At 41.3% G+C, this 26,881-nt stretch overlaps 1 protein-coding gene across 5 annotated transcripts in view; it reads left to right on the top strand.

The window, feature by feature from the left end:
• The window catches only part of DIP2A (disco interacting protein 2 homolog A), a 116,169-nt gene that overhangs the window by 16,869 nt on the left and 72,419 nt on the right, over positions 1 to 26,881 (top strand). For 4 of the 5 annotated variants that reach the window (XM_047846891.1, XM_047846889.1, XM_047846887.1 and 1 more), the window contains 2 exons: positions 16,184 to 16,255; positions 20,254 to 20,373. In XM_047846891.1, the coding sequence (XP_047702847.1) occupies positions 16,184 to 16,255; positions 20,254 to 20,373 (192 nt within the window). Of the gene's footprint in view, positions 1 to 4,560; positions 4,640 to 16,183; positions 16,256 to 20,253; positions 20,374 to 26,881 lie in introns of all 5 variants that reach the window. The other variant, XM_047846892.1, reaches the window with a different exon arrangement.

Here is a 26,881-nt window from a genome sequence, read left to right as displayed (position 1 = left end):
TAAATGATCTGTATGAGTCCTTCTGAAACTTGCTTTTAATCTCAACACTATGTTTTTAGAATTATGGCAATGATTATGTTAATACAGGTAACTGACTCATTCTAACTAACTGCTTTCTGGCGTTGTTTTATATGATTATACCATGGTGTATCAATTTTTTCCCCGAGTATATGTTTTTTAAATTAGTAAACTATTTTTAGAGCAGTTCACAGTGAAACTGAGTGGCAAGTGCAGAGTACCCATACGCTGCTTGTCCTCCACACAGTGCACAGCCTCCCCCATTTTGACCACCCCACAGAGTGTACAATTGTTCTGTCATTGAATGTGCACCGACACGTCATCACCCAGGCTCCCTGAGTTTCCTTCTGGTGTTGTAGACCCTGTAGGTTGTGACATATGTTTAGTGACATATATCCACCACTTATCATGCAGTCCTGAGTGTGTTTTTTGAAAGAAATGGAGGATGAACTGTCTGCACATTGGCACTGGCACTGCCCCATAGTCCACGTGGAGAAGGGTCCCCGGGGGAGGCGTCAAGGCCTCGGTCTAGGAGCTCAGATGCAAGCCAGCATGGGGAAGAGCTCGGGAAAAGAGGGCAATGGAGAGTGCCTTCAGACCTGGCCAGGCCCGGAGGGTGGCGGTTGGCAGACGGTATAGGGGTCGAAGTGGACTCAGTGCTGGAGTAAGTGGGTCCAGGGTGGATCAAGGCAGGCTTGCTCTGCATCCGACTATCAGCCTGTTCTGGCCACAGCTTCTGTCGTATTCCGTGGGTCGATGTGCTCCTGCTAGACCACAGTCGTACAGTTTCTCTGTGTGGCCGCTTTGTTAGGGTAGATCTGGCATTGTGGACCTGGAGATGTTTGCTCTTCCCAAAGTGGCTCAAGGAGTACATGTGTTCCTCTTCCGAAGGGCATAGCAGTTTTAAAGATTCGTGCATATTTTTTATTGGTCACACATTGTAATGCATTTATTGGTGGTACCCCCCCACCCCATCATGTCCTAATAGTTGGAACCGTGAACATTACTATATTTGGAAAAAGAGTCTTTGCAGATATGACTAACTTGATCTTGAGATGAGTTACCTGGATATTTTTGGATGGAAATGACATACCATCAAAAGTGTCTTTTGAAAAAAATTTTTTTTTATGTTTTTATTTTTGAGACAGAGAGAGAGAGACCGTGAGAGTGGGGGAGGGGCAGAGAGAGACGGGAGACAGAATCCGAAGCAGGCTCCAGGCTCTGAGCTGTCAGTGCAGAGCCCGACGTGGGGCTCAAACTCACAAACCGCAAGATCATGACCTGGGCCGAAGTCAGATGCCCAACTGACTAAGCCACCCAGGCGCCCCTCAAAAGTGTCTTTAGAAGAGAGAGGCAGAGGGGGATTGGATGCACACAGAGGAGGAGAGGCGGATGGGCTTCAAGGCAGAGACTGGAGTGATGTGGCCCCAACTCAGGGCATGCTGGCATTCAAGCTGGAAGAGTCTTAAGTCTTAAGCTGGGAGACTTCTCTCCCGGAGTCTTAAGAGGTAGTGTGGTTCTTTTGTCACCTTCATTTGGGCTCAGTGAAACTGATTTTGGACTTCTGACCTCCAGAACTGTGAGTGAGTGAATTTTTCTTATTTTAAGCCACCACCAAGTTTGTGGTAATTTGTTATAGCGGCTTCAGTAATGAATCCACTCACCTCAAGGTCTGCAATATACTTAGGGGAGAGAATATTTTCTTTTACTATTTGTTCCTTATTACCTCTTTGTGAATTGTATTGCAGGTCATTTTTGTTTTTTCCTTTATGGTTAGTAATCTTTGTGTCATATTTAAGAGTTCTTTCCCTACCTCATGGTCATGAAGATATTTTTTTATATTATTTTTAAGAGCTTTATTGATCTTTCACATTTAGATGCATAATCTACCTGGAGTTGAGTTTTGTGAGAAAAGAGTCATTTCATTTCTGTTTCGTGTGGATATTCAGTTGACCCAGGACATTTATGGAAAAGGCCATCTTTTCCCCACTGCTTTCCACTGATTGCTGCTCCGTTGCTCTCCTTGTTCATTTTAGCCTTCCTGCCTCTCTGTACTGTAGCATAACGGTGAGGCTCCGTGTCTGGGAAAGTCTGCCCCTTTTAGTTTTCAAGTTTGATTTGCTGATCTTGGCCCTTTGCATTTTCCATGTACGTTTTAGCATCAGCCTGTCTATTTCTACACACACACACACACACACACCCTGCAAGAGTTTTAATTATAATTACTCAGACTCTAAGGATCTATTTGGACAGAAATGATATCTTTACAGTATTGAGTGCTCAGATTCACAGATGTGCTATATCCCTTCATTTCTTTAGGTCTTTTAAACTTTACCTCAACAGTGCTTTTAGTTTCTGTTTAGTAGTCTTATGTATCTTTTGTGAAATTTATTCCTGGATTTGGGATACAGTATTTTTCAGGCATAGAATTAACTTAAAACAATTTTTTTTAAATGTTTATTTATTTCTGAGAGAGAGAGAGAAACAGAGTGAGCGGGGAAAGGGCAGAGAGAGAGGGAGACACAGAATCGGAAGCAGGTTCCGGGCTCTAAGCTGTCAGCACAGAGCCCAACGTGGGGCTCGAACTCACAAGCCGTGAGATCATGACCTGAGCCAAAGTCGGATGCTTAACCAACTAAGCCACCCAGGCACACCGCCCTCCCCCCCAACTTTTTTTTTTTTTAAACACAATCTTGCTTTTTAATTCCTTGAACATGTTGATTATGGTTGTTTTAAAACTCCATTATGTGGCTTTCTTGTCTGTATCTTCCTATTATCTATTGGTTTTCATGGCTTGTAGTCACAGCTTCCTGTTGTCTATAGGCCAGAGACACTGTAGGCGTAGCAATGATTTGTGACTCTAGATGTTTCTGTGTTTCTGCATAAAGGGTTTACTTTTGCTTCTTGCACGTGAATGGGATGGGGTGTGTACAGTCCAAGATCACGTTAATCCAGATATGGAGAGAATGATTTGAAACTAGCTCTTGACCCTGTGAAGGCTACTCTTATTTCCAGTTCATACCCAAGAGTGTGGTCTCTCCAAATCTCAAATGACCGAGAGTGTTTGTGGGCCTCCTCCTCCTTGGCGAGTGCTCAGTTCCATGAGTCTGTCAAAGCTCTGCTTAGCTTAGCCACTTGGTTGCTACTTTTTAAATTGTCAGACCCCTCCAGGGGAAAAGTTGGCCTCCAGTTCTTCACTTCTTTGTTAGTGCTTTGGTGTCTTCCAACAGTTTTTAAAAACATTTTTTAATTCAGTCTTTCTTGTTGTTTTCATTGGGAAAGTTGGTTTGAGCCCCCGTCTGCCACTGCCATTAAATAGAATTCGTGTGTGTGTGTGTGTGTGTGTGTGTGTGTGTATAAATGTAAATATACATACAAATATATATATATTTTGAGTTTAATCAACTTATTTTCTGTAGTTTATTAAAAACTTTACAGAGAGAAAAGAAAATAATATTTATTAAACAACACCTGGAAAGCTTGTTTTTAATCACATACGAGAGAATAGACACTCCATCCCTACTATGGAAACATATTTAATGAATGCTCTTCAACGTTGACCATAAATAATTTAAACTCTGCAGTCAGGTTCTGCTGTTGTGCACTAGATCTGTGTATTTAAGACTATTGTTTAGGAAACTTTTAAGACTTGCAGAGTGAAATTCCCACCTGCTTATATTGAGTTCAGGAACCACTATTAACCAACACATGGTACCAACAAACAAAATATTAATCTTTAGGTTTTCTAACAGATTTTCTCTACCTCTTTTCCTGGGTCACAGGCTCTGGCCTGCCTGGTTTTCTTTGTAGAGGTCTGTCTGGAAGTTCTACAGTGATCAGGTGTGGAGCCCTGTGTGCCTACCATCCCTCTTTTTGTTGCTTCTTTGCCTTCTTCCCTTTGGTCACTTCCAGCAGGTCGTGTCCAGTCCAGCAGCAGTTGTGAACATGCACAGCTGTGATAGCACAGATATCCCTGCCTTGGGAGCTTGAGTAGGCATGTATGGACTGGACTGGGCCGCAGTAGACTCTTGGACCCCTTCTTTGGGGACACAGTAGGGGCCAATACCCTTTCTAAAGGAATGAACACTGTCTAGCTCACTTGGGTCCAAGGTCTCTGGTAAGCATCTGATCTCTGGTTGGCGCTGAACTTGAAGTGGTCAAGGCAGCCTACTGAAGGGCCGTTTGGGCCAGATTGGATTCTGCCTGGGCTCTGAGGCTCCTGCCTATTGTGCCCTGCCCTGAACGGCTGCTCCTTCCTCGGTCACACTTGGTCTGTATCGATTACCCAGCTGCTGCCTGCCTGAAGCACTTTTTTATGTCAGATGTTCCTCTCAGGCTTTGGGGCTCTGATTTGTAACTGGTGACTTCTCTTTTGCCTACCTCACAGGTAGGTACCTGAGGAAGGTTCTAGTGGGGGCACCCCTTGCCTGTCTCGCCATCCCTTCTGTCCCTGTAGCCCCTCCTATGGTACACATGTATTTGTTTGTTTTTTTATTTTTAATTAGCATACAGTCGAGTAGATTTTTTTCTTTTCATGTACAGCTCTGTGAATCTTCACACCCTACAGATTCATGTCAACCACCATGATAATCAGGATACAGAACAGCTCCATCACCCCCAGGTATGCCTCATGCTATCCCTATTCAGTCACCCCTTCCCACCCTTAATGCCTAGTAACCACTAATCTGCTCTTCATCCCTGTGGGTTTTGTCTGTTGAATAATGTCATACAGTGTGTAACCTTTTGAGACTGGCTTATTTCACTTAGCATATTTTTGAGATTCATCTACATTTTTGTATATGTCAACAGTCTGTTCCTTTTTATTACAGAGTAATATTACTTGCTATGGTTATACCATGGTCTTTTTATCCGTTCATTTGACAATTGGGCTGTTTCCAGTTTGGGGTGATTATGAATAAAGTTGCTGTAAACGTGTATACAGGTTTTTGCATGAACATAAGTGTTTTTATTTCTCGAGGGTAGATAGCTAAGAGTAGAATTGCTGGGTCCTATGTTGAGTATATGTTTAACTTTATAAAAAACTTCCAAACTGTTCTCCAGAGTGGCTGTACCATTTACATACCTACCAGCCATATATAATAGTTCTATTGTTCCACATCCTTGTCAGCACTTGATTCCATTAGTATTTTTTATTTTAGCCATTCTAATAGGTGTAGCGTGGTATCTCATCGTGGTTTTAGTTTGAATTTCCCTAATAGAAGGAAAACGATAAGAGCAGAAATCAATGAAATTGAAAACAGAAAAACAATAGAGAAAAATCAATGAAACCAAAAAACCAGTTCTTTAAAAAGATGATAAAATTGATAAACCCCCAAGAATAGACAAGACACAAATTACCTGTATCAAGAATGAAAGGGGAGGATATTACCATAGATCCCACAGACATTAAAAGGATAATAAAGGAATCCTATTAACAGCCCTACACACATTCAACAACTTAGATGAAGTGTACAATTTCCTGAAAATCACAGACTACTGACCAAAACTTATCCAAAGAGACAAATAACCTGAATAGTCCTATAACAAATTGAATTCATAAGTTAAAAACCCTCTGGTTTCTTCATATGTAAGAAGCTTGAAAGTTGCCATTCAATCTTGACAAGTAAAAAGCTGAACAGATTGAAAAATCTGCAGCTTTTCTTGGATCTGTAAGAAAGGGGAAGATACAGGCGAACCACAGCTTCCAAGATTGGAGAGACAGGTGAATACAGGTCGTCATCTCCCCAGAGCAGAGCCTCAGTGATCAGAAGCCCTTATGGGAACTAGTGCTGGAAGCCTGGTGTGGACAACTCTGAGAGTTAAAATCTCCAGGGAGACTCATTCATAAGGGAGTCCACACAACATTGCAAAATTTACCACCAGGAGCTTGACCAGTTTCCCACAGTAAATACGGGAGAAAAATCCCTTCAGGCTTTTGGCAGGGGAAGGGAGTGGGGAGCGTTGGGGGGCCGGGGGTGGGGGTGGGGAAGGGTCGGTTTGAAATACTCTTAAGCACTTTGTTCACAACAAAGTCTGCCTTCAGGGGGAAACCAGTTAACCAAAGCCTAACCTGCTGAGGTATTATCAGAACCTTTAAAGCAAGGAAAGTTATTAGGGAAAGAGGGATTACATAATGATAAAGGGGTCATTAATGGTTTTCTCCATTAAAAACATGACAGTTTTTCATGTGTATATACCTCACAATGGACATCGAACTCTGTGAGGCAAAAAATGAATAGAATTGCAAAGAAAAATAGATGAATTCACTATCATAGCTGGAGACTTCAACACCCCTCTGTCAGAAAAGGACAGATCCAGCAAACAAAATCAGTAAAGACACACTTGAATTCAAACAATATCATCTATCTGCTGGATAATGGATATCTGTAGACTGTTTCATCCAACAACAGCAGAATACAGTTTCTTTTCAAGCCCACATGAAGCATTCACCAAGGTAGACCACATTCTGGGCCATAAAACACATCTTCACAGATTTAAAAGAATAGAAATCATACAGTGTTGCTCTCAAACCACGACAGAATTAAATTAGAAATCAATAACAAAGAGAACTCAAATTATGTGCACCTGGGTGACTCAGTTGGTTAAGCGTCTGACTCTTGGTTTCAGCTCAGTTCATGATCTCACGGTTTTGTGAGTTCAAGCCCCACCTTGGGCTCTGTGCTGGCAGCGCAGAGCCTGCTTGGGATTCTGTCTCTCCCTCTCTCTCTGCCCCTTCCCTCACACTGTCTCTGTCTCTCTCAAAATAAATAAACTTTTTTAAAAAAGTGTAGAGATTAAACAACATACTTCTAAATAACACAGGTCAAAAGAGAAATTCAAGAGAAATTCTAAAATATTTTGAACTAAATGAAAATAAAAATACAACTTATCAAAATTTGTGGGATGCAGCAAAAGCAGTGTTTAAAGGGAAACGTATACATTGAACACACACACACACACACACACACAAATATATTATTTTTTAAAGTTTATTTATTTGGCGGGGGGGAAGGAGCAGAGAGACAGAGAGAATCCCAAGCAGGCTCTATACTGTCAGCACAGAGCCCAACATGGTGGGGGCAGGCTCCAATCCATGAACTGTGAGATCATGACCTGAGCCTAGATCAAGAGTCAAATGCTTAACTGACTGAGCCACCCAGGGGTCCCTATGTATATCATTTATATGTGGAATCTAACAAAACAAAACAAACCAGAGCTCATAGATAACAGAGAACAGACTGGTGGTATTTGGACGCTGCTAAGAAAACAGATCTTAAAAGTTTTCCTCACAAGAAAAAAACGATAAATCTGTCGTGATGACTGACTAGAGTTGTGTTCATTTCACAATATATACAAGTATCAAATCATGTTGTACACCTGAAGCTTTAATATGATGTTATATGTCAATTATATCTGTTTAAAAAATCAATAACCCAAGTTTCCTTCTTAGGAAACTATAAAAGGAAGAGCAAATTAAAGCAAAACTAAATAGAATAAAAGAGATAATTAGAGCAGAAATAAATGAACCAAACCCCAGAAGTCAATGGAAAAGCTGGTTCTTTGTAAATCAGTGAATTTAATAAGTCTTTAGCTAGACTAATTACAAAAGAGAGGACACATGGGGGTGCTTCAGTGTCTCAGTTGGTTAAGCATCCAACTGTTGGTTTCAGCTCAGGTCATGATCTCATGGTTTTGTGGGGTTGAGTCCTGCGTTGAGCTCTGTGCTGGTGGTGTGGAGCCTGCTTGGGATTCTCTGTCTCCGTCTCTCTTTGCCCCTGCCCTGATCATACTGTCTCTGTCTCTCAAAATAAATAAACTTCAAAAAATTTTTTAAAAAGGACACAAATTACTAATGTCAGAAATGAAAGGAAAATCATACTGATCTTTGGATATTAAAAGGATAATAAAGTGGGGCACCTCGGTGGCTCAGTTGGTTGAGCGTCCAACTTCGGCTCGGATCATGATCTCACAGTTCCTGAGTTCTAGCCCTACATCGGGCTCTGTGCTGACAGCTTGGAGCCTGGAGCCTGCTTTGGATTCTGTGTCTCCTTCTCTCTCTGCCCCTCCCCTTCTCATGCTCTGTCTCTCTCTCCCCCTCTTAAAAATAAATAAGCATTAAAAACATTAAAAAAAAAAAGGATAATAAAGGAATACTATGAACAATTCTGTTCCCCTGAATTTGATAACCTAGATGAGAAGGACCAACTCCTTGAAAGATACAGTTTGCCAAACTCACACAAGAAGAAATAGACGATCTGAATAGGCCTATATCTAATAAAGAAATTGAATCGGGGTTGCCTGAGTGGCTCAGTTGGTTAAGTGTCCAACCTCGGCTCAGGTCACGATCTTGGGTTTGAGCTCCGTGTCGGGCTCTGTGCTGACAGCTCAGAGCCTGGAGCCTTCACATTGCATGCCTCCCTCTCTCTCTCTCTGCCCCTCCCCTGCTTGTGCTCTCTCGCTCTCTCTCTCTCTCTCTCTCTCTCTCTCTCTCAAAACTAAATAAACATTAAAGAAAACTGTTTAAAAAATAAATTGAATCAGTAATTAATCACCTTTCTGGATTCTACTCCTGAAATAATTATTGCACTACATGCTAACTAACTTGGATGTAAATTAAAAAATAATAATAATAAAAAAATTATCGCCTTTCAAGATAGAAAGCACTGGGCCCAGATGGGTTCATTGGGGAATTCTACCAAACACTTAAGGAGGAGATAAGAGCCATTCTTCGAAGTCTGTTTCATAGAATGGAAGCAGAGGGAATACTTCATTCTATGAGGCCTGCATTACCCTAATACCAAAACCAGACAAAGACATTACAAGATAAAACTATAGACCAATATCTTTCATGAACATAGATGCAAAAGTCCTCAAAATATTAGCAAATTGAATCCAACAATGTATAAAAAGAATTATATACTATGACCAAGCAGGATTTATCCCAAGTCTGCAAGGCTGGTTCAACATTTGAAAATCAATTAATGGAGTTCATCACAGCAACAGGCTAAAGAAAGAAAATCACATGGTGATATTTGGAAGTTTCTAAGAGAGAAGATCTTAAAAGTTCTCCTCACAAGAAAAAAATTGTAACTCTGTGGTGATGGCTGACTAGAGTTTATTGTGTTCATTTCACAATATGTACAAAGATGCAGCAAAAGCAATTGGCAAAACCCAGCACTTATTCAAGATAAAAACTGAGTAAACTGGGAATAGAAGGGGACTTCCTCAACTTGATAAAGCACAATATCTATAAAAAAAAAAATCCCACAGCTGGGTGCCTGGGTGGCTCAGTCGCTTAAGTGTCCAACTCTTGATTTCGGTTCAAGTCATGATCTCATGGTTCATGGTGAATTGGAGCCCTGTGTCAGACTCTGCACTGACAGTACAGAGCCTGCTTGGGATTCTCTCTTTCCTTCTCTCTACCCTTCCCCTGCTCACGTTCGTTCTCTCTCTCTCTCTCTCTCTCTCTCTCTCTCTCTCTCAAATAAATAAACTTTAAAAACTTAAAACACACACACACACACACACACACACACACACACACACACACACACACACACCTAACATTATACTTAATGGGGAGGAGCTCGAAGCTTTCCCTGTAAGAACAGACCTAAGGCAAGGATGACTCCCCTCACCATTCCCTTTTTGACATTGTAGTGGAAGTTCTAGCTAATGCGATGAGAAAAGGAAATAAAAGGTATACAGGTTGGGAAGGAAAAAATAAAATGGTCTTTGTTCATAGATAACATGGTTGTCTATGTAGAACATGGAGGGGTTCCTGGTTGGCTCAGTCAGTGGAGCATGCAACTCCTGACTTCAAGGCTGTGAGTTCCAGCCCCACCTTCTGGGTGTAGAGATTATTTAAAATCTTAAAAAAATTTTTTTAAGGGGGAAATTAAAAAAAAAAAATCCAAAAGGATTAACAAGCCTTCCACCCCCCACCAAACAAACAAACAAACAAACAAACAAAAAAAACCCTGGAACTAATAGACAGTTGTAGCCAGGTTCATGATACAAGGTCAGTATGTGGAAAGTCCATGACTTTCCTATATACCATCATGGAACAAGTGGAATTTAAAATTAAGGGGTGTCTGAGTGACTCATTCAGTTGGCTAAGCATCCAACTTCAGCTCAGGTCATGATCTGAGGGTTTGTGGGTTTGAGCCCTGTGTTGGGCTCTGTGCTGACAGCTCAGATGGAGCCTGGAGCCTGCTTCAGATTCTGTGTCTCCCTCTCTCTCTGCCCTTCCCCACCGTCTCAAAAATAAATAAACATGAAAAAAACAAGACAAAAAAACCCCCACAATACTATTTACATGAGCACCCCCCAAATCAAATACTTAAGTATAAAACAAAATATGTATAAAATCTGTGTGAAGAAAACTACAAAACACTGATAAAGAAGAACTAAATAAGTGGAGAGATATTCTGTGTTCACGGACAGGAAGACAATATTGTGAAGATGTCAGTTCTTCCCAAGTTGATCAATAGATTGAATGTAATCTCCAAATATCAGTTTATGGGGCATCTGGTTGGCTCAGTCCGTTTAGCATCTGACTTCAACTCAGGTCATGATCTCACAGTTCATGAGTTCAAGCCCCACATCAAGCTCTCTGCTGTCAACACAGAACCCACTTCAGATCCTCTCCCTTTCTCTTTGCCCTTCCCCTGCGTGCTCTCTCTCTCTCTCTCTTTCTCAAAAAAAAAAAAAAATTAAAAAGAATACCAGCAAGTTTGTCTCTTCTTACAAACTTTAGAACCAGTTTGTCAATAGCCACAAAAGACCCAGAATAGCCAACACATGGAGGAGATGAACAAAGTTGGAAGACTGACACTATCTGACTTCGGGACTCACTGTAAAGCTACAGTGATCAAGACAGTGTGGTGTTGACAACAGATTAGACAAATTCTGTTCTCAATGGAGAACAGAGAAGCCAGAAATAGGCCCATATAAATATAGCCAATTAATCTTTGACAGAAGAGCAAAGTCCGTACAGTGGAGCAAAGATGGTCTTTCCAACAAATGGTGCTGGAACAACTGGACGTCTATATGCAAAGAAAATGAACCTTGCACCCCTCACAAAAATTAACTGAAAATGGATTTCATGCCTAAATGTAAAAATGCAGAACTGTAAAACTAGTTGATAGAAGATAGGAGAAACACTAGGTGAACTTGGGTATGGTGATGACTTTTTGGATATGACACCGAAGGCACAATCCATGAAATAAATAATTGAAAAGATGCACTCTGTTAAAATTAAAAACTGCTCTGCAAAAGCTGGGGTTAAGAAGGGAAGACAGGCCATTGTTTACAAAAAACACATCTGATAAAGGACTGTTACCCAAAATATACAAAGAATTCTTCAAACTCAACAGTAAGGAAACAAACAATCTGATTGAAAAATGGTCCAAAGACCTTAACAGACCCCTCACCAGAGAAGACATAGAGATGGGAAATAAGCATATGAAAAGATGTTCCACATTCATATGTCATCTGGGAAGTGCCAATTCAAACAATAATGAGATACCATTACCTACCTATGAGAATGGCCACAATTTAGAATAATGACAACACTAATCGCAAGGATGTGGAGCAACACAACACAGGCTCTGTGGAGCAACAGGAATGCTCATTCACTGCTGGTGGGAAAACAGAGCGATGCAACCACCTTGGAAGACAGTTTGGTGGTTTCTTACAAGACTAAACATGCTCTTACCATACGACCCAGTAATCGCATTCTTTGGTATTTACCCAAAGGAAATGAAAACATGTCCATACAAAAACCTGCACACAGTTGTTTGCAGAAGGTTTATTCATAATTTCCAAAATTTGGAAGCAACCAGGATGCCCTTCAGTAGGTAAACAGGTAAATAAACTGGTTCATCCACCCAATGGAATATTATTCAACAAAAGAAATGAGCTGTCAAGCCAAGAAAAGACATGGAAGAAACTTAAACGCATATTACTAAATGAAGTCAATATGAAAGGTTACTGTATGATTAAAACTATATGACATTCCAGAAAACTGTGGAGACAGTAGAAGGATCAGTGGTTGCCTGGGGCTGAGGGGTGGGGGAAGGGATGAATAGCAGAGCACAGAGGATTTTTAGAGCAGTGAAAATACTCTAGGACATCATAATGATGGATATATATTATTATACATTTGTCCAAACCCACAGAACGTACACCAAGACTGAACCATAACTAAACTGTGGACTTTGGGTGATTATTACGTATCCATATAGTTCATCAGTTGAAACCATGTACTACCCTGATGGAAGATGTTCAGAATGTGGGGAGGGGTGCATGTGTCAGGGCAGGGGGTCTAGGATAGGATACTCTAGATAGGAACTCTATCTTGCCCCCAATTTTGCTATGAACTTGAAACTGCTTTAAGAAATATATAAAGCTTTAATTAAGCAAAATAAAAGAAGGGGGTGGGGGGTGGGGAACAACCTTCTGGAAAGTAAATCTGCATGTCCAGATGGTTTCACTGGGAAATTTTGTCACTTGAAAAAGAAATAAGACCAATTTTATATAGTCTCTCCCATGTATTTTTAACTTTTTATTTTGAGATAATTTTAGTCTCACAAGTTACAGAAATAGTACATAGAATTCATTCAGTTTCCTGCAATAACATCTTACATAACCATAGTACATTATCAAACTATTTTCCATATATTCTTAATTATAACTATTGTGCTAAGAAATGTAAAGAGTTCAAAAGTATATGAAGTAAAAAACAAAATATTCCTCACACCCACCCCAAGCTAAATAAAGAATCACTATTAATAATTGGGCATCCCTCCAGATATTTCCTGGAGGAAAATGTACACACCTGGACACATGCATAGTTTTAATTATGCATAGTTTTAATTCCCAGAATTAGATCACTCTTTATGTGTATAGTTTTTCAACTTGCTGCTTTTACTTAATAGGATATCATGAATCTATGTTAAGTGATACCTATCCCTTACCTTCCAAATACCAAGGCATTTTTTTAGGACCAACTGTATTCTGCAGTGATGATTTATGGCAGTATATTTAATTCTTTCTTCTCTTTTCTTTCTTTCTTTCTTTCTTTCTTTCTTTCTTTCTTTCTTTCTTTCTTTCTTTCTTTCCTTTTGATGAAAGATTAAGTTGTCTCCCATTATTTGCTGTTATATGTAATGTGCATTGCCTATCCTTGTTGCTGTGACCTTAAGGAATTGTTGAATGATTTTGAGAATAGGCTTTTAGAGAGTGTGGTTGGAGAAGTGTCTGGGTGGCTCAGTCAGTTAAGCATCCAACTCTTGATTTCGGCTCGGGTCCTGATCTCACAGTTTGTGGGTTCAAGCCCCACATTGGGCTCTGTGCTGACAGTGTGGAGCCTACTTGGGATTCTCTGTCTCCCTCTCTCCCTGCTCGGTCTCTCTCTCTCTCTTTCTCTCAAAATAAATAAATAAACACTAAAAAAAAAAAAAAAAAACTGTGGTTGGGACTTGAAGGTATCATTTGAGATTTTGCATTTGTAATCTTAAGTGACTTTGGCTTGCAGCAATGGAGGTCAACCTGAGCTCTGGCTCAGTATCATACCCCTTCCTGGAGGGCTGGTAAGAACAGCTACCAGCCCACAGACCACGAGAGAAGGATGGGTCCTGGCATTTTCCCCAAGTCCCCCAGGTGCTGGGGTGCTCAGCCAGGGGCGAGCATTAGTCTGACTGAGATTGCCTTCAACTGTCGGGTCAGTGTTACCCCAGTTTTGTGCAGCTAGGTGGGGAGTTTGGCTCTGCTGTTTGTCTCTTTAGTGTTTACTGAACTTGGGTTCCGAAAACTTCTATTTGAGTCTCTTTTTTATTAGCTTATTAGTTTTGTATCTGCATTCTCTTTTGGAATTCTACCTTGCTCTTTGTGTGGGTAGAAGTGTTGCATTCAGTGGCGTGTTGGGTTAGTGTCTAAGTTGGATGGGTGAAGTATGGTAACTGGTTACACATGAAAATGTGTAGCTGGTTGTGTTCAACTGGTTCACTAAAAAACACGAGACTGCTTTTGTAATATCACAGGCATGAAGCAGGGAGTTAACGTTTAATTTCTGAATGCTCTTTGACACCTTTACCGTGTAAATGTTCCTTTGAAATGGGGACCTAAGAAGGAGCCCTTTCTAGGAAATGAATACTTAATTTTTAAATATCCTGGAAAATCAAATGCTCTGCTTTTAAATAGGGATTTATCAGTTTTAGTTTAGTGTAACAGTATTTAGTTTTCATTTAAGTTTGTCTTAATTACATATTTTCATATATTTCAGAGGAAACATTTTTTAGTAGATACTTCTATAAAAAATACATGCACTTTAAAGTTGTTCATAAATTAAAAATTAATAAGCTGAATTGTACAATCATATCCTGGCCCAGATTGGGGTCTGTGAGTGTCCAGTGAGTGGGTAGGACAACAACAGTGCACCCCCATGGGCCATGGCAATTCGCAGGGGATTAGGCATGCTCACTGCATCATGGATTGACTCATGTTAAAAATGGAGTGCTTAGCAGGGGAAAAAATAGGCAGAGTGAGATTTGCAATATAATGCCATTTAGGTAAAGTAAAAATACAAGGACACAAACTAGTATACATTCTGCAGAACAAATTCAAATTAAGGCTAGTTTTCTGTAGGGGTGGCGGGGGGGAATAAGGTGAGGACAGAGGGATAAATAAAGCACAGAAGAGATAAACAAGACGGGCTCGCCGGGGAGGACTGGACTGAATGAGCTGTGGTTAAAGCAGTGCCTGACCCGCTGGGAACTTGAGGTAACCTGGCCTGGTGCTTCCCTGACCCCAGAATCGTCTTCTGTAGGATGGTGTATTAATGCCGAGACTCTCAGTGAGTCTTAACTTAGATGTGACACATTCAGTGTTGTTGGGTGTTTTGACACAACAAATTCTGCAGTCAAGAGTTCGTATAGCCTGGTGGCTCAGTCGGTCAAGCATCCGGGCTCTCTGCTGTCAATGCAGAGCCTGCTTCGGATCCTTTCTCCTTCTCTCTGCCCCTCCCTGACTCTCTCTCTGGAGTTCATATACAGAAAATACTTGGTAAAGCATCCCTCAATGATAGCCGCTCATGTCTCCTGATTTCCGCAGCCTGCCCCCATGCTTGTCTGATCGGAACAGGGGCTGGGAGAGTGAGGAGCGGTTACAAAACATTAAAACTTTCCATTGAAGAAAGTCTGTCCAAACAAGCTACCAGTGGAAATTGTAATGTACGTTTCTGGTCTAAATAAAATCTCTAAAGCGTGACACATTCACTTTGGGCATGCCAAGTTCTCTAGGAAACCGAACGTGCACATAGATCGAGAAGGGTTTCCATGAAGACACACTTCCTGTCTTGTTCCTGGTGGTTTAATTCATTTTTAGGTTGTTCTTCTTTTGGTGATTTGTCAGAACAGCCACGCCTGTGCCTGAGTTCGTTGCTCAGAGGTGTGCTTTGGCCTGAGACCAGCTCTTCCACAGCACGAACCTGCACAGGAGCCGCTTCGGGATCTTGGTAAAATGCGGGCTCATGTTCGATAGTGTGGCCCAGGAGGCTACTTTTCTTTCTTTCTCTCTTTTTTTTTTTTGTTTTTTAAACTGTAAAAATTTTTATTTTTAAATTTGTTATTAAATTTTTTTAAAGTCTGCATTTCTGACAGGCTCTTAGGGAATACCAAATGCAGTTTTTAAACATTAAAGTATTATTGACCTACAATAAAAGTCTCTCTTCCGGTGTGCAGTTCTAGCAGGTTTTGACCAGCATGTGCTGTCATGGGCCGCCATCACCATCGCAACAGAGCAGTGTCATGAACCCCCAGATTCCCTTGTTCCCCACTGTACTCAGCCGTTTTCTCATGCCCATGTCCTGGCAGCCACTGTCTTCTCTGTCCCTATAGTTTTATCTTTTCCAGACTGTCATACAAATGGAATAATTCAGCACGTAGCCCTTTGAGCCTGGCTTCTTTCCAATGTTCATGTGAACTCTATCCAGATTGTTGTATATGTCAATGGTTTGTTCCTTTTTACTGCTAGTATTCCATTGTATGGATGCATCATACAATGCATTAGTGTTTCAAGGTTCTCCATTATGAATTAATTTTTTAATCCAGAAATTTTGGAACTCTGGAGGAGATGTAATTGTCTTTTTCCACTGTCGTTTTAGGTGACATCACTCAAAAAGGGTATGAAAAGAAACGGGCAAAACTGCTTGCACGCTATATCCCGCTTATTCAAGGTAAAGTCAACACACTCAACTGTTTTCTAACCGTCATTTTTCTCACCAAACTTGACTTAAAAATTGATTTTAGAGTTTAACATTGGCATATTCCCTATTTATTAACTTTTTGTGATAATGGCAATGTTCTGTAACCATTAGCCATGTATGGCTGTTGAGCACTTGAAATATGGCTAGTGTAACCGAGAGACTGAATTTTTAATTTAATTGTAATTAATTAAGCTTAAATAGCAAGAAAGACCCCCAACATGATTAAAAAAAAAAAGCCCACTAGAAAAATGGGGCTGAAGACTTGAATCACTATGTTGTAAGGAGAAACCCTACTAGCCAACAAGCAGACAAAAAAATGTTTAACCTCAGCAGTAATCAGAGAAATGTGGATTAGAGCCATAACCTACCTTGGGTTGTTGGAAGGGATTTAAACAGTGGGGTGTGGACAGCTGGTATAGCTGACGAGGGGCAGAGGTGACCAGCAGCTGTCCTTTGGGTGCACACGTGCTTTGGGCAGACATTTGCACCTTGTCCTCTCTCTGTGCACAAGAATGTTTCTTACATCCCTGAAGTGCCAAGAACTCACATGTCCGTCGGCAGAGTCCACCCAGTGGAAAGCTTGAAGACCGACACGCAGCAGCAAGGATGAATCTCATCAACACGATGGGGAGTGAAGGAAACAATCACGAAGGGATACAGGCAGTATAACTTGAAAAAACACGCCAGACCGCGCTGTTGAGGAACTCTTGTGTAGTTGGTAAAGACAAGGGAGTGGTTTGCACCGAAGTCAGCCCCCCATGTCATCGTGGTGTGAGGTGGTTGTGCAGGGGCTCCGAAGGCGCTCGAGTGTTTATTTCCTTCCCAGGGCAGTTTTCACGTCGGTTTTCTCCTGTGTGATAATTTGTAAACTGAACACATCCTTTATACTGTCTGTGTCAGCATGATATATTTTAAAATAAATCAACAATAAAAAGAGGACGAGGAGGCTCATTATGTACTGACTTGCATTAATCCAAAACAAAAGAAAAGCGAACTCTGAGTAAAACTGGAATTGAAGGGAACCGTTAAAAGTGTCTTTAAGCCCATGTGATAAGCGTCACCAGCAACTGTCAGACTAGGTGACACAACTGTAGCATCCCCAGCCCAAGCAGGGTGAGAAAGCGTTACTCGCCATGCCCGTTCTGACGCCACTCTGCTCCGGTGGCCACTGCCACTGCAGTGTGACAGGAGAACAGGCAGGATGAATATTGGAGACAGTCATCTGCACTTAGAGATGGTATTATTTCGTTCCTTGGAAACACAGGTGACTGCTTACTTACCCGTTAGAGTTAGTAAGAGTTTTTGGTCTGATAGAAGACAGATGTGCAAGGATCAATAGCTTTTATCTGGCAATATTGTAATGAAAAAATTTACATTTGTAATGGCAATAAACTGTCAAATGCTTATTAATACATCTAGCAAGAAAGCCACAGAACCTATATTAGGATCGTAAAATCCATTTGAAAGAAATAGCCAAGACCCTAAAATATGAAGAAAGATACCAATTTCCTAAATAGAAAAAGTTAGTATCCTAAAATGTCAGTTTGCAAATTAATCTGTGAACGTTATGTAGTCCAGTCTGAATACCGCTGGCTGATTTTTAAAATTTCCAAACCTGGGATTGGAAATAATAACCCATTTGAAGGAGAAAAGTTCTGAGAGTAGGTAATACATCGTTGAAAAAGAACCCTAGTGAGAAAGGACCTGCCTTCAGGGTGGTAAACGGACTGTGTGCACATATGGTCACTGAAAGAGGGTGTTGGGTGTTCGGGGCAGACGAGCCAGTGAGCGGAAGGGTGGGCGGTCTGGAAGTGCTGCAGGGAGCGTGGGGAGGAGGCCGCACCTTACAGTGGGGACCGGCCCTGTACGGGGCTGGGTTCTTCCTCTCCACCATCAGCCAACAGGAACTTGAGAAGGATAAAAGCTCTAAGTATGTTTGTGATTATAAAATACTATAACATTCAGGAGAATATTTGAGTGACTTCTGAATGGTGTTTATAAGATAGGAGACCTGGAAGTTAGAAAGGAAAAGAAAGTGGGTATGTTTGGTTCCCTAGAAATGAAAATATTTCAGAATGGCTGAGCTGCCACCAGCTGCTCTCAGGGCCCCTGCTCTCAGGTGTGTGCACAGGCCAGGGTCGTGTCCCCAGCAGAGCAGGGCCTCCTGCAGGTTTTCTTCGAGAACTTGTTAGCTGGATGAAATGAATAGAAATTCAAGGAAGAGGAATTGTGGATGGGCAGTAAACATTAAATTATGTTCACCCCACTAACAGGTGTGGAAGTGCAAATTAAAGCAAACCATTTTCCTCCTGTGAGATTGGCAAAATTCTAAAAAAACATTTTTAGCACCCAGGGCTGAAAAGGATGTGAGGAAATAGCACTTTCGTGCATTGCGTATGGGCATGTATATTGCTGTAACTTTTTTAGAAAATTATTTCTTGGTACCTGTAAAAATTTAAAATGTACTGCTTTCTCGTGTGATCACTTCACATTGGGCTTGTATCTTTGTGGAATAAATGAATCTATCTCAAAGAATAAAAACACCCATATTTTGGAATGCAAGCATAAGGATGTCCATATGCATGTATATGACTTTGCGACATGCCTGTTTGTAATCCATAATGCACAAGGCTCTGTGTATTCTCCATTACGAACTTGAGAGTAATTTTATCGAGTCACAAGAACAAAGTGCCAGTCACAGTGCTGACCAGTATTATCCTACGTGTGTATGTGTTTGTATATGCTCAGATTTTGAAGAGCTTAAACACTGACTTCCAGAAGGAGTCGTCCCATCGTCTAGCTCTGTGTAACTAGCCACCCCAAAATGTAGCACCTGAGCAGCAGTGGTGACGTCTATTCTGCCCACACATCTACAGTTTGGCCTGGTGGTGGTGCTGAGTCCCGAGCCACCATGTTCCCTGCTGTCCTTGCACGTGTCCTCGTGGTGTGTTGTCTCAGTGAATCTCCAGGTCACGCAGAGTTGCTCTGCCACACTGTGTCCAGCAGTGGGTTGGAGACAGGGACAAATGGCCTCTTTTCAGGAGGTGATAAGGGCTGGAGGAGTCCACAGGGCTGGAATGCCTGCTGGCTATTTTTATGAGACGTCTTGAGCTAGAGAATAAATCTAAACTTACTACTTTGATGAAGCATGACAGAAGGCTTTGCTTTGTGCTGTTCTCAAATATCAGCCAATTAGAGCTCAAACAACACCATGGATTCTGTTTCATGACCTTGTGTACTTGGGCCCCGTCCCTTTACTCCCCATACTGTGTCCTCAGGACCTGTGTGGTCAGGGGCTGTGGGCCTGGCAGCAGTGTAGCACGTTGTCCAGGTGTTGGGTTTGGAGACAGCGAGCAGGCGTCACAGGCTGAGGTTGTCAGTGCCTGAGGTTTCTGTACCTCGTGCTCCCTGACACTCACTGTTACGTGCACCCCTCACTTCTCCACTGTCCCACGTTTCTGCCTGTGTCCAAGGGTGACTGGTTATGCCCCAGTGACTGCTTAGTGGGATGTTTCTTACTGAGTTGGTTGACATCATGGATAGTGCCAGGAAAAGTGACACACAGGCTTTTGCAGATTCAGGAAATGTTTATGATGCAGAAACATTCTTTTAAAGAACCTTCCCAAGAGAATCTGCCCTAAGTGGCTGCATGTGTTGTGCTGATGGTCTCGGGGATGATGTGTGATGGTCGCCCTTTTTGGGGATGGTGGACAGTGAGGCAGGGAAGGCTGGGCACTTTTGGGAGAGAGAGCCAGAAGTGGACATTCATGGTTCTGTCCCTGACCTCCAGATACAGGGCTTCTGGACTTCAAGGGCCACCACAGGGTGCATGTGCTCAGATTGTTATTTTTGGTAAGGTGCATGCTATGTAGTAACATAGGAGAAATATGTGCTGTTTTAAATGGATTTTTCCATCACCAGAGAAGCAAATTGTTTACACAAGATATTCCTACAAAATTGTTTTGCAGGAGTAGATCCATCCCTACAAGCCGAGAATAGGATCCCAGGTCCCTCACAAACCACAGCTGCAGCGCCCAAACAGCAGAAGCCACGGCCTACCAATTCACGGGACGAGCGCTTCCGGTCAGGTAGGGACCAGAGGGGGCAGGCGTCAACGAGTGGACCGGCTTTCAGTCCTTTGTTCTTTGCTGTAAATGTTCTTTGCTCTGCTGAAGAAATTATTTTCACTTGAATGATGATTCACCACATCATGATATTTTTCAAGAGAAAAATTAACCTTCACACAACCACAGTATCTCTTAAAATTTTTTTTTAATGTTTATTTTTGACAGAGAGAGAGAGAGAGAGAGAGAATGAGGGGGAGGGGCAGAGAGAGAGGGAGACACAGATCCGAAGCAGGATCTCACAGACCACGAGATCATGACCTGAGCCGAAGTCTGACGCCCAACAGACTGAGCCACCCAGGCGCCCCCAGCCGCAGTATCTCTTGATGTAACCTGCAAGATAGGTGCTCTAAAATCTCTGGAGAAATGTCCTCCCCTCTCCCCCCCGCCCCGATTAGTATAATTTCTTTAAAAGTTTTTGTCCATTTTTCTACCTCGAGCTTGGGGCTGGTCAGTGTTAGTAATTTTTGTACATTAGGGAGCGGCTTTTACTGTAGGTGTTTTTAATTTTTTTTTTTCTTTTTCTAATTTTGGAGATTTTCTTCTAACTAGATTTCTGCCACTCTGTCAGTATTTTTATGAATATTTAAATTTGTCTATGATATTTTATTTGAATTATCAGATCACGCATTGAAAAAATTAATGTTTTCAGTTGTAGGTTACATGTCGGTAAATTTTGGGTACTTTGCTTCACCTGTTTACACCCATTGTGTGATCGTATATTTCCTTTCCATTTAAGCTCTTTTGGTAAGCCTTTTTATTTTTTTATTTTTTAATAAAGAAAAACTTTCAACAGAGATAAAGAAATGGCCCCCGTTTTAAGAATATCTAAGAAAAATATTAAGATTTTAAATATTATGTGGCACCTGGGTGGCTCAGTCAGTTAAGCGTCTGACTTCAGCTCAGGCCGTGATCTCACGGTTTGTGAGTTCGAGCCCCACATCGGGCTCTGTGCTGACCGCTCAGAGCCTGGAGCTTGTCTCGGGTTCTGTATCTCCCTCTCTCTCTGCCTCTCCCCTGTTCATGCTCTGTCTCTCTCTGTCTCAAAAATAAATAAACATTAAAAAAAATTATAAAAAAATATTATGTTACATGGGAGTGTGATGAAGTGACTTGAGAAATTTTTGATAAATTTCTTACTAATTTAGTGTATATTTAAAAAACTTTGTCACACTGTTAATATTTTCTGATGATATAAACAATACATGTGATATGCAATATAATAATCAGGCTTAAGGAAAAAGTAAAATCACTTGGACTCTGGATCCTGAGACAACCATTGTCAGCATCTCACTGAGCACCATTGCCTTCAGCCCTGAGTGCACACACTTGTACACACATGCACTCACAAATACACACACACAGATACTCACGCACACACAGGCACCTGTATGCAGATACTTGCACACACATGCAGATACACGCACACAGATCGTCACATGTGCATGCAGGTGCCTGCACACAGATACTTGCACGCGCATGTAGATACACATATGTACATACAGATACTTGCCTACGCATGCAAATACATACACATACATGCGGATACTCACAGATGTTTGCACACACACACAGACACCTGCTTGTGCAGATACTCATGCACAAATACTTGTACACACATGCAGATACCCACATGTGCACACAGATACTTGCACGTGCACTCACATACCAGCATGAAGATACTTGCAGGTGCACACAGATATGTGTATGCAAATACTTGCACATGCATGCAGATAGTCACACGCACATGCAGATACTTGCACGTGCATGTGGATAGTGACATGCACATGCAGGCACCTGCACACAGATATCTGCACATGCACACAGATATTCACATGCAGATACTTGCACAGATACTTGCACATGCGTGCAGATACTTGCACATGCACACAAATACTCGCACGCAGATACCTGCACATGCACACAGATACCTGCATGTACACCCTACAGATACTCACACGCAAATAGATACCCACACGTGCATGCAGATACTCGCACACAGATACCTGCATGTGTATACAGATACTTGCACATGCATGCATGCGCTCCGTGAATCAGGTTGCAGTAAAGGCCCCCTTCCTCTCCCTGTCTTCCTTATTTCCCTGCTCCCCCATCCTCTGCTCCCTGTCTGTTTCCATGTGACTGATGTTAATAAACTGTATATTCTAGTTCTAATTCCAGTTCTAATTCTTTATTTTCTGAATATAAGACCTTTATCGTTGCTAATATTTTATCCAAGGCTTTGTCTTGTCTTTGCATTCTCTTCAAGTGGCTTTTGAAGAACAGAAGTTTTTAATCTTTAAAAAATTTCTCATTTTCTTTTTTTTCTGAGTTTTATATATTTATTTAATTTATTTATTGTTTAATTTACAACCAAATTAGTGAGCATATAGCGCATCAAAGATTTCAGGAGTAGATTCCTTAGTGCCCCTTACCCATTTAGCCCATCCTCCCTCCCACAACCCCTCCAGCAACCCTCAGTTTGTTCTCCATATTTATGAGTCTCTTCTGTTTTCTCCCCTTCCCTGTTTTTATACTATTTTTGCTTCCCTTCCCTTACATTCATCTGTTTAGTATCTTAAATTCCTCATATGAGTGAACTCATATGATATTTGTCTTCCTCTGACTGACTCATTTCACTTAGCATAGTACCCTCCAGTTCCATCCACATAGTTGCAAATGGTCCCCCTCCCTGTTTTTCTATTATTTTTCTCTTCCCTTATGTTCATCTGTTTTGTCTCTTAAAGACCTCATATGAGTGAAGTCGTATGATTTTTGTCTTTCTCTGACTGACTCATTTCACTTAGCATAGTACCCTCCGGTTCCACCCACATAGTTGCAAATGGCAAGATTTCATTTTGACTGCCAAGTAAATACTCCGGTGTGTGTGTGTGTGTGTGTGTGTGTGTGTGTGTGTGTGTGTGTGTGTGTATTCTTTATCCATTCATCCATCGATGGACATTTGGGCTCTTTCCATTCTTTGGCTATTGTTGATAGTGCTGCTATAAACATTGGGGTGCATGTGTCCCTTCAAAACAGCATACCTGTATCCCTTGGATAAATACCCAGTAGTGCAATTGCTGGGTCGTAGGGTAGTTGTATTTTTAATTTTTTGAGGAACCTCCATACTGTTTTCCAGAGTGGCTGCACCAGTTTACATTCCCACCAGCAGTGCAAACATCCTCGCCAACATCTCTTGTTGCTAGAGTTAATGGTAGCCATTCTGACAGGTGTGATGTGGTATCTCATCGTGGTTTTGATTTGTATTTCTCTGATGATGAGTGATGTTGAGCATTTTTTTCATGTGTCTGTTAGCCCTCTGGATGTCTTCTTCGGAGAAGTGTCTATTCATGTCTTTTGCCCATTTCTTCACTGGATTATTCATTTCCTGGGTGTTGAGTTTGATAAGCTCTTTATAGATTTTCAATACTAATCTTTTAAATGATATGTCATTTGCAAATATCTTCTCCCATTCTTTCGGTTGCCTTTTAGTTTTGGTGATTGTTTCCTTTGCTGTGCAGAAGCCTTTTATTTTGATGAGGTCCCAGTAGTTCATTTTAGGTTTTAATTTTTTTTTTTTTTAAAGATTTTAAGTAATCTCTGTGCCCAACATAGGGCTTGAACCCACAACCCTGAGATCCAGTGTTGCACACTACACTGCCTGAGCTAGCCGGATGTCTCCAGAAGTTTTTAATTTTAATGAAATACAACTTATCAGCTTTTTTTTTTTTAATGGATAGGGCTTTTGTTTTTGTATCTAAGAAATCTTTGCCTCACCCAAGGTCACAAAGATTGTCACCTCTGTATTCTTCTAGAAGTTTTCTACTTTTATGTTTTAATATTTTAGTTAATTTTAGTATTAGTTCAAGGTATGGATCACAGCTCATTTTTTCTGCATATGCACATCTGGTGGCTCCCACCATTTGTCAAGAAGACACTGCCTTTGTTCCCCCGTCCAGAAGCAGCTGCACGTTCATGTGTGATCCTGTTTCTGGATTCTCTTCTGTTCTGTTGATGTAGTCGTCTACTTTTATGGCGAAACCCTGCTCTCGATGATTATAGCTTAATAGTAATTGTTGAAATCAATAGTGTTCTTCCTCCAAGTTTTGTTCCTTATTGTTGTTCCTTTGTCTGTAATGTGACTTCTTTTCCTCTGGCCCTTTTAAGATTTTTCTGTTGCTGGTTTTGAGTGATGCGGTGGTTTTGGTTTTGATTATGCGGTGGCTCGGCTTATGTAGTTTTATGTTTCTTGGGGTTTGTTGAGCTTCTTAGATTATTAGGCTTAGACCCCTGTTGTGCTGATATTGTGTAGATTTTTAGGTCTGTGTTGTTTTATCTGTGCTTGTGATTGTGTTTGTTTCTAAGACTACAATAGAGTTTAAAGTGCATGCTCATAGTCACTGCCATATCTGTTGCAGGGACTCCTGGATTTGTCTCTCTCAAGCACCTTTTTATGTCTGGGAATATTTTTATTAGACTTATGTTTAAATGATAGCCTGGGCGTCTCAGTTGGTTGAGTGTCTGACTTTGGCTCAGGTCATGATCTCATGGTCTGTGAGTTCGAGCTCCCCGTCGGGCTCTATGCTCACAGCTCAGAGCCTGGAGCCTGCTTCCAATTCTGTGTCTCCCTCTCTCTCTCTGCTCCTCCCCTGCTCGCACTTTGTCTCTCTCTCTCTCTCTCTCTTTCTCATAAATAAATAAACATTAACAAAATTAAAAAAAAAATAAATGATAATTTGGCTAAGTATAAAATTCTAGGCTCAACACATTTTTCTTCAATACCATGTTGCCTTCTTGTACCCAGTGGTCACTGTTGAGTAATATGAGTCAATCTCTTGATCCTTCTAAGATGATTTACTTTTTTTCCCTGGAAGCTTACACAATTGTCTTGTCTTTGATGTTTGTAAATTTTTTTTAATTTTTAATTTTTGTTTAGAGAGAGTGCAAGTGAGTAAGCGAGGGAGGGGCAGAGAGAGAGAGACAGGGGGGTGAGAATTTCAAGCAGGCTCCATACCCCGTGCAGAGCTTGACATGGGGCTTGACCCCACAACCCTGGGATCATGATCTGGGCCGAAATCAAGAGTTAGATACTTAACCAACTGAGCCACCGAGGTGCCTCTGATGTTTAAATTTTATTTTAATACATGTAGGTGCAGATTTTTCATCTTTCCTGATTAGCATCCAATGGGCCATTTCAGTGTAAGATTTTTAAACATTTTAAAAATATTTTTTTGTAGAAAAATATAAACATGTACAAAAGTGTACTTTCTAGTGTAATAGCCCTCTGGACTCATTGTCAGAGGCACAGCCCCAGCCATGTTCAGTCTTGATTCATTTATCCATACCTCATCCACTTCCTCCCTTCCCACATGATTTTGAAGCAAATCTCAGAGATTACATTTATTTCTTTTAGATGTCATTATACTCTTGGTCTGTCTCTGGGAAGGATCATGTCCTTGTGTCTCTTAAGATAAAAACCATTGTCACAAAATAACAATACTTCATTAATATCAAATATCCAAATGTTCATATGGCTTTTTAAAATTTTTTATTTTTATATAAAAATTTTTTAAGTAAGCTCTATGCCCAACGTGGGGCCTGAACTCAACCCCAACATCAAGAGTCACACACTCTACCGACTGAGCCAGCCAGATGCCCATGGTTTTTTAGAAACTGTTTGAACCCAGGATCCGAATAAGATGTACATTTCACAAATGGTGGGTAGTGTTTTCAGTCTTCCTTAACTTGTGTTTCCCCTCCCTCCAGTCTGTGGAAAAACTGCTGTGTGTCTGGCAGCTCCTATGTGGTGGAGTCCTCACCTCCGAGGCTCCCTGAGGGTCGGGTTAGATTTTCAGTTGTCCCTAAGACTTCAGAGATGGTGCTGTGTTCTCCCACCAGGAGGACAGCATGCCTGATTCTCTTCCCTGGGATGCTGGTGGCCAGTGATACCCAGTTCCCAGATCCATGCAGTCATGAGGTCACAGCATGGGGAAACTGGTTCTGTCATCCTCCACCCAGAGGCTGGAGTACTTCCATAAAGAGAAACTCCACCTTGCTTGCTACATGGTACAGGAGAGCCAGGATAAATACCCAATTCTTTCCATTTATTTACTCCTCAGAATAATGAGTTGGGTCGCTGGCATCCTCCAGTGGCAGGTGATTAATTTTGCTTCCTCTTGAGGGGCACCTGGGTGGCTCAGTCGGTTGAGTGTCCAACTTCGGCTCGGGTCATGATCTCACGGTGTGTGAATTCAAGCATCGCTTCGGGCTATGTGCTGACAGCTTAGAGCCTGGAGCCTGCTTCAGATTCTGTATCTCCCTTCCTCTCTCTCTGCTCCTCCCCTGCTTGCACTCTGTCCGCCTCTCTCTCTCTCTCTCTCAAAAATAAATAAACATTTAAAAATTAAAAGAAATTTTTTTGGCTTCCTTTCTGGGTTTTTTGTTTTTGTTTTTGTTTTTTTAGCGTTGTATT

Source organism: Prionailurus viverrinus, unplaced genomic scaffold (assembly GCF_022837055.1).
Source record: "Prionailurus viverrinus isolate Anna unplaced genomic scaffold, UM_Priviv_1.0 scaffold_42, whole genome shotgun sequence".
Lineage (NCBI taxonomy): Eukaryota > Metazoa > Chordata > Mammalia > Carnivora > Felidae > Prionailurus > Prionailurus viverrinus.
The sequence above is the reverse complement of the archived record's forward strand: the minus strand, read 5'-3'. Positions and strand labels throughout refer to the sequence as shown.